Source organism: Argiope bruennichi, chromosome 8, assembly GCF_947563725.1.
Source record: "Argiope bruennichi chromosome 8, qqArgBrue1.1, whole genome shotgun sequence".
Classification (NCBI taxonomy): domain Eukaryota; kingdom Metazoa; phylum Arthropoda; class Arachnida; order Araneae; family Araneidae; genus Argiope; species Argiope bruennichi.
In genome coordinates, this window is record NC_079158.1 from 63,495,633 (window position 1) to 63,511,945 (window position 16,313).

General features: G+C 24.1%; 1 protein-coding gene across 1 annotated transcript; it reads right to left on the reverse strand.

Annotated features, from left to right (window-relative positions):
• Nucleotides 1-194: 194 nt before the first annotated feature.
• On the reverse strand, nucleotides 195-10,564 carry LOC129981323 (all-trans retinoic acid-induced differentiation factor-like). Its single transcript, XM_056092115.1, has 7 exons — nucleotides 10,340-10,564; nucleotides 10,125-10,255; nucleotides 9,204-9,275; nucleotides 7,792-7,863; nucleotides 6,181-6,296; nucleotides 3,899-4,002; nucleotides 195-2,420 (listed from the first exon to the last, which is right to left on the reverse strand). The coding sequence occupies exons 1-7, from the start codon at nucleotides 10,391-10,393 to the stop codon at nucleotides 2,307-2,309; spliced, it is 663 nt and encodes a 220-aa protein (XP_055948090.1). The 5' UTR covers nucleotides 10,394-10,564; the 3' UTR covers nucleotides 195-2,306.
• Between the last annotated feature and the right edge of the window lie 5,749 nt (nucleotides 10,565-16,313).

Genomic DNA, 16,313 nt, shown 5'->3' on the forward strand with positions numbered 1-16,313 from the left:
ATTTGTTTATATTTATAAGAAAATGTATATCGATTTTATTTAAATGATTTAGTACCCTAAAAGTGTTTGACATTGTCAAATATAGAGGACATTTCCCTAACGAAGTATTTCTGCACTGTTTGCGAGTGAATTACTTGTGCAAATGTGTTTGCAAAAAATAGAAGATTCTATGCAAGAAAAAAATCAGGAAACAGTTTTCTTGACTAGTCATCCATTTATTAACATCGAGGCATTCCTTAATTTTATACAATTATTGATAAGCAATTCCATATCACATTATGAATATTTCTTAAAGACAATAAAAATTTTCTTCAAAAACTATTTATTTCACAAGAAACTTGCTGGGTTTCCACGTGATTGTTGAAATAAATTTGCTGTGCTTTTCCTCGTGAGCTACTGATCGCTCGCACTCCACGTGAACATTTACTTTTCTTAACTTCCAAGCAAACAAAAATTCTGCATAACTTTTAAGACAACGGGAATGTGCTGCCATCTGGGATTAGGAAGGGCAGCTAATCCCGACTGACATCTAATGACTGTAATTTGAAAACAAATTTCCAGAAGTAGAACATTTAACATGCAGTCATCTAAATTTTATTTGCTTATATCATTTTCAAGATTCATTCAAATTTCATGCTATGATTTAGATAATTTATATAAATTTAAAAGTAGTTGTTGCTGTTAAATCAAAAATTTCCCATTCATTATGATCTGTGTCAACTAACTGCTCTATCACATTTCCAAAACAGTTTTTTTTTTTTTTTGTATAGAAAAATAGTAATAATTTAGAACCAATCTTTTATTTTTTCCTTTCATTATAATTTTAAAAAAGCAAATTCTTCAAATGTTTTTATTTAACTTATTTTTAAAAGGAAATTATGAAATAGATGCAAAATTCCCACAATATGCTTTTTAATACTACGCCAAGCATAAACTATGTAAAAATATGTCTATTCAGAATTATAGGAGATTCTTAATAAATGCTGCTTATTCCATTGTTTCAATTTTTAAATGAAATATTTTTTTGCATATTTTGATGCTACCACAAATCGAATAAAAATTAACTTATTATTATTTTTCAGCTTTGACTTACGTTAGATGTAGGTAAAATTAAACAATCATATTCAAATGCATTTGCTATAAATATGGAAATTTCAAATTTATTAAATTTTGTATTATCAATACAGATAATTTTTAAAAGGATGATGGAAACAAAATATTAAAAATGCTGCAAGTCTTCAAATAATTTTTGATGTTTTCATATAATGTTATTTTTTATAATAAAATTGAAATCTTAATTCAACTTATTAAAAAATATTGAATCATCTTTTATTTGGTTAAAATATTTTTCATTTCATGACTGATTTTGGTGCAATAGTTGCTATAACTTTTTAGAAACGTGTATTTTTTCTAATTGCAAATAATTTATAAAAAAATGCTTTTATTTATTCAAAATACTTTTTATTTAAACATAAAGATATACATAAAAAGCTAGAATAACCAATCTTCAATATAAACTTTGAAATAATCTTACATGAAGGAAAATGTATGGAAATTAATTTTATATATTTCAGCACATACATATGACTAGTAAAATATTATATTTGAAAGAAACTGGAATGTCCTTTTTTTCTCCCCCCCCCCTTAAAGATTAGAAAACAAGAAATTCAATATTGAGCCTGAAAATAGGGTTAAAAAAAACTAATGGTGATTACTTTTAAAATCTTTTTATTAATTCTAAGGGTATCAATAATTTAAATTTGTTCAGATAGCAAAAGAAATTAAATGAATATCTTGCTGTCATGTTAAAATGGCTCATTTAAAAATAACATATTTATAAGTATTAACTTAAATATATTTTGAATTTCACATTTTCTCAGGCATTAAAATAAGAAACTGCATTTATTTAATAAAAGTTACATCTTGAGCTACAAAATTTAAAATATGACAAATTAATAATCACATTTTCATTTAAAAAAACACAAATAGAAAACATGTTCATAAAAACTCTGAACAGTAATTGTTTCAGTTTTATTTTAGATTAAAAAGGATAATACTATAACTTTTTTATAATATTAATATTTAAAAAAAGGAATGGTCTTAGCTTCATTTACAAAATGTTGCAATAAATAATTTTATATGATGAATACATTTAATTCAATGTACAGAATCATTGTCATTGAAAATGCACAGTCTGTCATGATATATAAAATATTTTCTTCTAAAATCAACAAATCAGTTTAACAATCAACAAAACACATTGTAGAGACAAAAAGAAAGGCACTTAATGGCTAAAAATAAAAATTCTATATTGCTCTTAATTTGTATGGATCTCGTCCTTGTATGAACCACAAAGCTATACTTAAAACTATAGCAGGAAAAACAACCGAACTGCTGAATATAGCAACTGGAAATTCACCCTGTAACAAATAAAAAATATGAAATATAAATAAATCTTTTTTACTAAACAAATTTTATTTATTAATGTTTTTAATGGATTTCATTCACTTCTAATTATCTAGAACAACAGTTTTGTATATAAAATTTTGTAACAAGTTATAATTCATGAGGCATAAAAAAGAAAGCTACAAGTAACTGTTTCATTGATGAATGAAATAATACATGTTTTCACATAATTTATAGCTACAGAAAGAACACCATGAAATTACACAGATTTTCATAACACAGAATATTTATGATTGTTAGTATTTAAATATTAAATTCTGTTAAAATAAATCATTTGTATTTATTACATTAGGATGGCACCTGGATCATTATAATTTTTCTAATGATATGAGAAATTATATATTTTTCTCTATCAAATTTTTGTTTAAAACTTTCTCAAGACTAAACTTTCCTGATTAAGTTTCAGTAATATTTCATTCACTGAAGTGATAGATATTATATAATTATGTCAAAAGGGAGAAGGGGAGGGTTATTTACTGGATTGAGTAGTGTGGTACTATAATATATTTTTAGATACTTTTATAATTACTGACTTTATTAGTATTCCAAAGAAAAAGTATATTTATATTTAAGAATAAATTTAATTTTTTAGATGCATGCATTTGATTTGATTTTAAAATAAACCTGGCTTGCAGTCCTCTATAGATTTTATTACGAATAGGGATTTAAATTAGGTCAATACATACATTTATTTTTTTAAATTTAATTTCCTTTTTTAAAAATCGAAATGTTTTTCAAAATTAGAAAGTTAAATGTAAATAAAAAAAAAAGTGAACTTTGAAATTAATCAATGAAGAAAAATTATGTAAATGAAAAAATGGAAGCTTTCTATTCAAGATATAAAAGCAAATGAGAATTTGATTTTGTTCAGCAACAGAATGGTGAATAGAAAAATTAATTAAAAGTTTGTATGTATAATTAAATGTGTTTCATTACACATAAAAATGTATAATTATGTGTGTTTCATTACACATATGTGTGTGTATGAAACAGTGGTGTAAACACTAATAATAATTATGCACTGATGTTTTCATATTCAAGCAAAGTCATGTAAAATTGCCATACATATATAGGCTTTCCATCCATAATCTCTCTCTCTCTCTCTCTCTCTCTATATATATATATATATATATATATATGTATAACCTGTTTACTATAGTGTCCAAAAATGCAATTAAAATTTCAGATAATGAAATAGTATACAACATGTAAATTCAAATATAAATTAGTTAGTAATTTTAATAAGTATTAAATTTTAAAAATAATTACTGTTAAAAAAATGAGAAGTAAATAGACAAGATGTTTTTGAATTATAGTTGATATACATAAGATGGCAATAATATAGATTGATTAAATACAAATAGATAAGTTATGATATTGAAAGTTTTTACAGAAGTGTTCTGAAAATTACAAATGGAATAATTATTCTCACTTCATTTAAACATTTGTAACCAAAATGACCAGGGCTACAGATGCATTTTGCAGTTCCGGGGCCTAAATGATGACATTTTGCATCCTCTTCTTCTCCACAAGATACTACGATGAAAAATTAATTCTCATTATAATACATTCATTAACTTGAAGTTTTTTAAAATTTTAATTATGAATATCAACATGAAAAAAGTGAAAGATTTTACAAAGAACTAGTAACTTTCATGTGTTATTCATAGAAATATTGCAAGAGAGATATATTCAATAAAATTTATCTCTTATGTCATTATTCCAATTTTAATAAACATTAAATGTCACTCCAGCCATATACATTCTATTCATTGAAAAATTTACATAAAACTGTATAATGCATCATGTAAAACAAGTAACTTGTATTATATGATGCATTACTTGTATTAAGAATAAACTTTATGATTAAAATTTATTCATTAATATTTTATTCTAAGATAAATGTTTCATATTAATAGAAAGTGGTCATAAAAGTATTATCCTGATTTCAATATATCAACAACTAAAGATTATGAATAGAATGAAGCCAATTTTTTTTATACAGAGTTTGAATGGTGTGAGGCAATAAACTCAACACACAAATACAAAAAAAGTTCTAAATGCAACATTTTGTGAATAAAGGAGTTCAGCACATTAAAAATGCTGCACATAAGAAAAGAGAATCTTAAATTATGTTCTGTGATTTTCGTATTGTATGCCATTTATTTGTGAAGTATTTTGGAGTATGTGCATATTTTTATCATTCAAACATTAATAAAATTTTGCACAAACAATCTATCATGCATTCATAGTAATTATTGACCTGATTTTATTCATAACATAAAAATCTGTGCTGATAGTGACTTTTGTTACTAAATTTATTTCCTCATTCATCCTTTTCATTGTCTGTATATAAAATTAGGTTTCATTCATTTTTTTCCCCCTTTCTTCTTTTTTACAATTACAGACATTTGAGAACAGGAAAAGTAATTTTATTACTACAATGTATTTACTTCAAAATTTTAACAACAGCAAATGGATTTTACAAATAACAGAAATTTATTATAAACAAGATATGCTTGATCATATACTTTCGACAGCTTAATTGAATAAAAAAAGTATTTCATAATGAATTAACAGACTTGTCCCTTAGTTTTAAGATATGTTTACATTACAAAACTGCAAGTGCAAAAAGCATTTTATGCTTTCAACTCATGTTATTTAGAAACTAATTAAGCTGTGAAAAAAATAATTTGCATGAGTATTGATTACATTCCTTTTTTTAACTGAATGAAAGTGGAGTCTAGTTTTATGATTATGAAACAAGGATCCCTAAAATTATTATTTTTTTTTTCTAATCATATATTTCAAAAATTGTTGCAATGAAGCACTGAATTCAAGAGTAGTTATGTTTAAGAATTTTATATGAATTTAAAATTTTTCATTATATAATATGACATGATATTATATAACATGATATGAATAAAATATGACAACAATGACAATGTAAAATCTAAGAATTATTGTTAGCTCTTCCAAACCAGATATAAACAAAAAATTTTAAAATTAAAAATAAATAAAAAGCATTCTAGTAATGAAATAATTTCAAGAAGCATTTGAACTCGGAAAAATTCACAAAAAACATCACCAATTCTGGTGGTGATGGTGAGAAACAATATGGGAATTTATTATTTGGCAATAAAAACATGACAAAAAGTAAATTATACATATTAATGCAATGAACTATTTTATATATGAATTTTAATTTAACTTTTATGTCTTAGTATAGAGTTAGTATTTTTAACTGAGAGTTAGTATTTTTAACTGAGAGTTAGTATTTTTAACTGAGCAAATAATTTCATATTTTGACCATTTTAAAACTCTAAATGTATAATTTTTTTTAAACGACATTTTCTATTATTGGACTGATATATCAAGAACAACTTAAAGATAAGATTCATCACTGTAATTAAAATATTATTGCATTTTATAGATATAATGTTATGAGAATGAGTAATCTGAAAGTGCTTAAGTCAAATTCAAATATAGTGGATATTAAAAAAAAAAAAAAAAAACATTCAATAAAAAAAAAATTAGAACTACTTGAAAATTCTGCAAATGTAATTCTGAATGCTTTAAATATATAACATGATTGAATACTGCATCAGAATTCAATATTTGATTCCATTTAATTTCAGAGTAATGAGTATTGTTTCTGATAAATATACAGATTTAAATTTGAGGGAGGCAAGTAAAATACATTAACAGTCTTACTATTCAGAGAAACACAAGGATTCAATTGGCCCATACAAGATGTCATATTATGGTCATTTTCAGTAATATTCCATGCTATATGGCCACCTGGGCAAGGAATATGTTGAGGTAAATATCTACAAGTTAATAAGAAAACTGTTGAAATTACATAACTAATAACATCATACTTAAAAATAAATTAAAATACTTCTCATATCACATGTACAATCAGTACCAAATTTAATATAAATAACAATGAAATTTACAAGTAGAATGAAAATTATTAGAATTATATTGATGACAGGTCTGTTGCTTGCATTTTACATCATTAACAATTTTCAAATATGTAAGTAGAAACTAAACTTATGTTTAAAACAGAATAAATATGCAAAGTTAAATACTTTACATGAATTGCACAATACACAATATTTAATAACTATTTATCATATGAATAAAATTTTAAAAAACTAAATTAAATGCTTCTTTTAATTGTTATACTTTTGGATAAATTTTCAAAATCCAGCTTCATTTTTAAAATAAAATTTATAGCCCAATAAGCAGTAAAAATGTTTTAATAATAATTCCTTGGATCAGAAAAACAAAAATACACTAAATGCTTTCATTAATTCAAACATATTACTTTAGGAAAATAATTTCAAAATCCAACTTATCTTTGAAGTTCAAATTAAAAAATAAACATTTATAAAATAAATCTTATTAATTAAAATGCCAAATCAACAATGATTTTTTTTTTTTTTTTTCAAATTCTTTCCAATTATAAAAGTTTTTAAAAAGCCAGAAAGTTCTTGAAAATATTTTTCATAGAAATATTTTAACATTATACAAGTATATCAATATATTATCCCCCCATTCATAAAATATTACATTCCTTCAATAATATAACAAAAATAAAATATTTATTATTTTCAAAAAATTTATGTAAATATAAAAAATTTCCAAGTAACAAATGATAAATAAAAATTCTATCAAACCAATGGATGTTTAAATATCTTAACTAAAATGGTATTTGTTAATAAGTTTTCAATACTATGACAAACAACCTTTAATAAGAATTCATTAAAACAAATTATTCAGACAGATATTTTTCTGAGAATTATTAAATATTTTTTTAAAATCATTATTGAGATAAAATAAAAAGTGATACAACTATAAAATGCATGGAAGAGTATTTTAATACTAACAATTCTAAAATGTAAAAAAATAATATTTAATAAAAATTAATAAATAAAGACAAAATACAAAGACAAGATTACTTGTCCATTTTCATTAGAAATTTAAATTTTAAACTGGGAAGATTGCATTTGTTTTATTTCTATGGCAAGATAAAAAATTAAGGCAACTAGATTCTCATGTTAAGTACAGAAAGTACTAATATCACTAATGTAATCAAAGGAAATAAAAAGACCTAATTAATGTCAGCATGCTAAAATGGTCTAATATCTTTCATGAAAATGGATGTTACTAAAAAATGAAACCCTATTTCTGTTATAGAAAATAATTATAAGAAAAATAATTTCTATTTACATGCTTAGAATCTAAATGAAATTACAAGCTACATTCCATATTTAATTTTATATAAAATACATTTTGAGTATAAAAAATAATACTTACAGATAATTTAATTTCACGAGATTAATCAGCTCATCGCTAGTTAATTTTTCATAATCATTCTCTCTTAAATCCCTAAAAAAATTAAAAGTATTGTAAATTATTGAAGGAAAAAAAATTATTTCTAATGCCAGAATCTTGCCCTTTACTTGGAAAAAGCACACTTTATACACATTTAAAGTTCATATTCTTCTTTATTTTTTTTTTATTTCAATAACTTTTTCCTTGAATTTTAAAACAAATTAGATCACACTAAGAATAACAGAAATATTTTGAAAATGACAATTATTCAGTAACTTTTATAAATAAAATCTTGCAGCAAATCTACAGTAAATTTTAAATTAAAGAAAATTTATTTTTTGATTTTGAAAGAATTTAGAAGTTTAACATGCATTTGTAAATTAATATAATAATTTTATAATTCTTGAAAGTGTCCAAGAGTATAAGCTAAAACATAACACAGATTTTGCTATATTTAAAGGTATCATTGAGGAGTTAAAAAAAAAAAAAAAAAATCTCCTTACTATTCCTTTGTCACAAATAAGATTTTTATAAGTGGAACAAATTCTTTTCACTGACTTACCAAGTACTAAGATAAAAGAATTATCTTTAAAAAGACAACAGGATATTTTCAAAATAAATCTGAAGGAAGTTTAAGACAGCTTTCTCCAGCACAAATCTGTCACTCATATTGAAGCTAAGTTAAAATATGATTGTATAAAAAAAAATGCTGTTAAATAAATGAAATACTTTTAATCTGATTTTATCATAACAGCATTACTTTAAAAGTAGATACCAGTATAGTCTAATCATCTCATGTTATATTTAAATTATATTTATTCATTTAAATGATCAAAAAATTACATATATATATATATTATCTTACGTGAAATAATTTGAAACAATAAAATATTCCAATATTCTTTAAACAGTCTAAAATAATTTTTATAAGCTAGCTAATGCAAAAATATCTTTAATTATTCAAAGTACTGAAATCTGCTGTTATGGCAATAAAATGAAATTTTAATGCTATTAGGACTCAAAAAGGACAGCCCCCCCCTCCTCCTCCCTTTTAAATACATACAAAGTTTCACCTTAATTTTAATATTTATTATTTTATTGCCTAACAATTTATAAAAAGAAAAACTTGCTGCAATATTTTTAATTTGTTAATAAACTTTTAATAAGTTTATGTAAATTTGTAGAATTATTCACAAATGCTTCAATATAAAAACTGTAAGAAATATCTAATTGAAGTAATGATCAAAAATCATTATTATGAAATTTTAATGTTTGACAGCATTAATAAAATTAATTTCGGGGATCAGCTTAGTTTATAAATAAAAGGTATAGTAAAATTATCACTTTTTGTCATGGATTACAAGAAAAATACAGAAAATAAGTCATTTACTTACAAAATTTCTACTTGCTCAAAAACAGGCTGTGAAATGTTCAATGTTTTTATATTGCAATACCTCAAGTCCATTCTATAAAAAGATGAATTAAGCATTTACGAACTTGAACGCTGCAGAATGTTACAACAAAATAATATTTCATAGTTTAGTAAAGAGTAATAATAAAAGAAGTCATGTATTAAAATGAGAAGCTTTATAACCAAACAGGTAAAAGACACTTTTTCTTAATAATTTTGGTAGATTGCATGCCAAATAGTTTAAAACATAAAAATTATAATAGTTATTTTAATTTTATTACATAATTTAAAGTACTAAGGAAAACAATCTTTTTTTTTGTTTTATTTCTATTTCATTCATTATGTTTACTATACTCAATAAAGATTTGACATATTTAATAATGAAATATATTACACAATCTAGATTTGATGATATTCACTTGATAAAAATTAAAATGAAGAATATGGAATTTATACAGTAACTTTTGTGACATTTGTAACATGATAAGGAGAATTTTAACTCAATTGAAGATATAATGCAATATTACTCAATAATAAAGGGTCTTGTGTATTAACAACATGCCAGCAATTAATCACCTAAAAGTTGTCAAAGATGTTATATTTATTGCATCCAGCAACTAACTCCCAAATAAGACATTTTAGTCCATTGACTATCTTCATCAATGATATGCAGTTAATACACACACACAAATTAGATTAATTATGTTCAATTAAAAACAGCAGTATTGAGTGCATCTCACATTATTCAGGAAATGTGATTAATTCTTCAAACTTTAAAAGGCACAATATTAATAATACAAAGTCAACTAATAATATTTGGAATAATAATGAATTAAAAACATTACAACAAAAAATTGCTTTATTTAGATACTAAAAGCATAGCACCATACCTACATGAACTTACCCTATAACAGTTTCATTGGAAATACAACACCTGCCACTCATGTTAGAATCATGATTTTTGCAATAGTTTTCCACCAAGCTCTCATTAAAGTTTGTGTTATTACAACTGTACTGTATAGGGCAATCTTCTTGCTGTTAAAATATATTAAAATAAAAAATAACTTTGCAACAAAGATGGGTAATTTCGTCATTAAAAATTTTCGATCTAATACTTACAGCTGATACACTGTATAGAGAAAATGACAAAAGAGAAAGTAATAATGTAAACATTATAAAATCAACTGTAGAGCTACACTCAAATAAGAAAATTTAATATTCACTTTATATTAAAAAATTAAACTATAGTTTGATAAAATAATTTTAACTATATATGCTAAGTAAGCAGAAGATGAAACTAATTTCAGCTACAGCGATTTGTTGTTGTTTTTTATCACATTTGTTATCTTCTCAATCCAGATTTCAAGCAGGTATAAAAAGCTTACGAAAAAATATTGATAGATATTCAGATAAATTACTTATGAGTATTTTATAAATATATAATATTAAAATTTTTCAGTTCATGTTTATAAGAGCCAAAATTTATTTCTTATATTTGAACTAAACGAAAAGCAAATGAGCCGGTTTTCTCTAAAAATAAAAATATCGGAAAGTTAGTGAACTGGACTGAAATAACATCAAAATAATTCTTATGTTTTGATTGATTGGCATGTGGAGACTAGCGTCTCAATCGCAACGTCTATCCCTATGGGATGGGCGAATCCATCCCAAACCATACTTTCGACAGGTAGGGACGTTGACCGAGAGGGGCAGCAGGGATAAACGTTGTCTTTTAAATGTTGAGTTGTAGCTCAACGCTTATCCCGCTTCAATTGAATAGTTTTCCGCTGGAGTGGAAGGATGCGTTTTCCAAGCAAGGTGTTGACATATTAGCTTAAAACATATTTTTCAGTGACCTTAATCTTATTCAATGGATATTTAATACAAATACCATTTATTTTACCAAAAGCAATATTTCAGACAATTCATTTTCAGGTGGCTTTTACTGGTTTTCTACTGTTTTTATTATTATTATTACTAATTCTGTTTTTATAGGGTTCTGAATTTCCTGATATTAATGAATCTTGAAATCATTTAAAAGTACTTTTGACCCGACGAATGTTTCCATTAATACATCATCTTCAAAACTGGTAATTTACTGATTTTGAAAAAAATTTAATTGTAATATGATAACATTCCTTTACAGAAAAATTTCTGAATAATATGGAAACATATTTTTTATTTACATCTAACATGTACTATTTCTGCAGTAAGTAAAAAAGATGTGCCTATTATATGATTGTATGGATATAATATCTTTATAGTCCGAGAAAAGAAAATATTCTGCCAATGGTTATATTTGCCTTTACATTCCCAGAACAGTGTATGTCTATTTTTTTATAATTCCTAAATTTCACATTTCTATTTGTCTTAATATGTTACCATGAACTGAAAAAAAAAAATGTATACTGCTATTTTTAAATTTAAAATATGACATGAGAACATTTCAATTTTGTAATATAAACTAAAATTTGGATTTTTTAAACCATAGATAGTCACAAAAGGCATTGACAAATTGAAGCATCTGAAATATATATACTTTAAATAGAATATGCTTCCTGATATAATCTTTCTGTAGAAGTATTTTCTATAATATGATTAGAATGTTGTTAATTCAGAATATAAACTCAAACAGAATAAATTTAGAATGTTTTCTGATATTTTGCATTTTCTGCAGTCCCAATTTAAAGATATAGCTGGCCAATTTTTTTCTGAAATAAAAATTTCATTCCCAAAACTGTATCATGTTCCCATATCATAAAAACACAATTTAAGACATTATTTGGGAACTTCATATGTTTTACATTTATTTTCCATTAGCCAGTTGCAGTTATATAGTTTCTAAAAATAATTATGCAATGATAAATTCTTTTTAAAAAGAAAAAATCCAAGTAAAATATTGCATACATAGATTCATAGTGTCTCTTTTAGAATGTACTAAGTATTCAAAAATTGATTATTCAAAATCAATTGTAGTATTGGCAATTTGAATCTTGGAACGTTTTTTAACGATAAAATGCGACACATCACATGATTTGTGAGAAGATATACTAGTGTTTAAAATACTTAAGTAAATTTTTTCTTCTTGTCGCTTTCTTTACTTTATTGATCCTGAAATTGTAATTATGGTAGCTATGCTTTTCAGTTGTAATATTTTTTTTTATATTGTGCATTGTTCTCATTCTTAATAAAGTTTACACATTTTGCTTAGCATTTTATATGTAGTTTGTGCATTTAATATGTGTCTATTCATTGCAAAACCCTCTTGATAATGTTAATTCCTTTCATTAATATTTTAAATTAGAGCCAAATATATCAATTCAATAGACAATAAAAATTTCATATTAGTATTTCAATTAAGTTACATGCTAAATTATTTGCTATTTTTATTATTTTATTTTTAAAAGTTATATTGTAAAATATTCTACATCCAAAGCATCTCCTATTATACAATATCAATGTTTGTTGGATTAATTCGGTCAAATATTCATGTATAAATGTGTTTCATTGTTAGTCTTATAAATTATGAGAATTACCTATATAATTCAGTAAATAAATAGCAGATTGTAGTTATTTTTTTTAATCACTAACCACTTACCAAAGAAATTTTTAGCAGGCATTCAGCTAAGTGTAGCCTTATGGGTACCAATCTGTAAATATTCTTTAACACTGTAACATTTCTATATTTTATGTGAATAAATATTTTTCTTTTACCTATAGCACAATTATGAGAATTATCTATGCTTATCAGCCATTCATATTTTGGTTTCCTTAATGATTTCGAAGCAAACCAAATGAAAACAAATATATCATTTTCTTAACTGCCTCACAAAAATGAGCTGTTATGTAAATATTTAAAACAAGTTTTTATCAAATTACTTTCATTCTGTTTCCTTGACTTTTCAGACTTGCTATAACTCTGTTTCTAGAGTGTCCATCCAACTTTATTTTGTGTTTATTATTTTTTTTTATTGTAAAACAATAAAATAAATAATATAAAATTATAGAAATTTAATATTTCTTCTCATAGAAAAGAACATATTTTTATATAAATACTAATAAAAAATGGAAATAACTATTTTCATTATATTTTTTAATTTGTGTTAAGTTTTTTTTTTTCTGCCTCTTAAAGTCAAATAGCACAAGTTTTTCAAATGATGAAATATATTGTATGCTTTTGAAAAATTCTTTGTTTCTAATAAAACTACAATGCTATATTTTTTAATAATTAGATACAATATACCAATGGAGAAATTAAATTGCTTTTGAAATTTTTAAAAAATTTGCCTTGAAAAATTTAGATTCATTTGTATATTAAGTAAAAAAAAGTATTTCACTTCTTATTCTGTATTCAATAAAGATAATAAAAAAAAGTTGTTTGCAATAGAAAGTTTATAAAATATTATTATTTAAATTTATTAAATTAAAAATTTCTATAAAATATTTATTAACTATCATTGAGCAATCATCAAATTTATTCAATTCTTGAGAGCTGAAGTTCTACAAATTCTCTAGTTTATTTAGCATAATTATAATATATAAACCAAAATACAGTTTGTAACATTTAACCAAATAACAGAATTGCAAGTCATCGTGCTCAGAGTTGTTGTCTGCATTATCTAATCCTTAAAAAAAAAAAAAACTCATTTACTGTATCACTTGCATAATTTTTTTTTCAGTATTACTTTATTTAACTATTTTATTTTAATACATTATAAGGATAAAAACGGAATCATTTTTTTATCCACCTCACACATAACTTGCTTCAACGAACGAATAACGAAACATTTAATTATAAAAAAGATGGAACAAATATATTTATATACTAATAATAAATTTGAATGTGTGTGTTTTGGCGCTCTACAAGCCAAATCTTTGACCTACATGTATCAAATGTGACACATATGTAGAATGGTGGTTGTGTGCACCTTGGACTGATTTTTTGGAAATTTTAATTAATATTTTAATCCGAAATTCGCCATTTTTCCATGATAATTATATCACTGCAATTATATTACTGATAAAAATATCACTGCACAAACATAAATTTTACACTGTTTGAAATTTTTTTAATTATATCAATTGAATTGTAGAACTAATATTTGCTTTTTTTAAAAATATCCCCCCCCCCCACATTTAATGTTACATTATTATCCTGAAATCCAAATCGTTTTCATCATGTAGTTAATCGCATGGTTTTCACCCATTATTGAAAGTCAAGTAAAGAAGTATTATACTTAATATCCGAGCAATTTATAAAACAAATAGAAAGTTACAATACCTCAAATTTAAAAGATAGATGAAAAGGTACATTTTCAACAGTGCCATGATGTCAAGTAACAGTCTCAATCAGAAAAGTTTATGATCACAATACACAGAGTAAATAAGAATATTTAAGTAAGTCAAAATCACAATTTTAATGCTAAACTATTTGATAGACTCATTGATATGAAGTTATATCTAAACAATTTACAACCAATATTCCTGGTGAACAAACTGTCCACCTGATGTGACAAATATGAATATATATACTATGAAATGCATAACAGAATGATGAAACAGACAATAACAAATATGAAAACAATATCTTGTTTTAATATTGCATAGTATTCCCTCATCCTTTATTAATCCATTTTCTGTTTGTTTCATTACATAATGTTTTCATAATAAATATATATTGCTTTTTTATTATATTTAACTTTATTGCATATTAAACATTTTACCATTTGTGAACAATGTCAGTTAAATAGACTACATCTCAAAAAACAGTTTGATTCTGTAGGCTCTTCTAAATTTAGCTTTTAGTTTTCCTTGTTGCAATTCAAGTAAACTTGCTAATCATTATTTAATTCTTTTTATCATGATTTCATATTTGGTAAGGATATCTTTGTATTTTATTTGATAAACAGTAAGATGAGAATCTCATTTTGTCATTATTTTGTTGTTAAAATAGTAGAAACTTTAGTAATGTGTAAACTTGCACTATCATTTTAATAAGATATGCATTACTATTTAGATGAGAAAAATTTTAACAAATCAAATAAAACCTTTCTCATGATAAGGATTATATATATTATAACTATTTCTTTTTATGACTCTTATAATGAAACAAACCAAGATTTTTCAAATAAATTAATAAGTATTGCAATTATTCACAAAAGGAAGATAACACGATTACTTCATTCCCAAACACTGTAAATATGATTTTATGTCGCGGAACAACAATCTGAAAAAAATTAACATGAACACACTTCTTTACATTTTATAGCTGTATAAAGCTAACAATCAATATGTTTCATTTTTCATCACTCTAAAAACTGCCTAGTTATGACATTAACTTATTAAAGTTTAGTCAAAAAATTGTGTAATACAGTGCTATATATTATTTATTTTCTTTAGTTTTTATTTCATATGTTAATTTGTTTATATTATACTGTTAAACCAATAAGAATTTGATATTTGACTATATTTCTATTTTGCCAAGTGTTATTGCTTAATTCAACATTAGCTTGTTATTTAATTGTAGAATTTTCAGGATATTATATTCATACTCCTAAACACGAAAAAAATAACTGCTGGATGATTTAGCAGGTAAAATTAATTCTTTCCGAACTATAATTTTTTTGCTCCAATTTTTACTTTTCTTAAATGAATTCTTAAAACTTCATTTTGCCATATTTAAAAAAACTTGTGTAATTAAACTACAGGGTGACCATAAAATAACTTTCCTCATTTGGAGGCATCTACAACTAAATAGAATGAAGCCGAATTCCACTAACCCTCTTTAAAAAAGATTTCACATGGAAACATATTGGTGGTACTAAAAATAGAACATGTGACATGCTGAACATTCAAGCTTTCTATATTTGTATAATATATTAGTTCAATATCACTTCTGTTTCGGTTATTAACTGGAAAATTTAGTGGTTTCATCTTTTAAAAATAGAGATTTATTCCTTTCCTATATTCAGAATGTCAGTAACAGGCTGCAATATTGTGAATATTCTGAACATCTTTTTATCAAAAAGACCATTATATTGATCTTCCAAGAATATTTATATTTTGAAATATACTGAGGAAGCTGCAAGTATGA

What these genes read in the sequence shown, in the direction of transcription:
- LOC129981323 (XM_056092115.1), bottom strand. Translation starts at nt 10,393, where the DNA reads ATGTTTACATTATTACTTTCTCTTTTGTCATTTTCTCTATACAGTGTA. An exon ending in CTCTATACAGTGTATCAGCT is followed by an intron (nt 10,256 to 10,339) that starts GTAAGTATTAGA and finishes ATATTTTAACAG; the next exon opens with CAAGAAGATTGCCCTATACA. An exon ending in GTTACAAATGTTTAAATGAA is followed by an intron (nt 2,421 to 3,898) that starts GTGAGAATAATT and finishes TATTTGTTACAG; the next exon opens with GGTGAATTTCCAGTTGCTAT.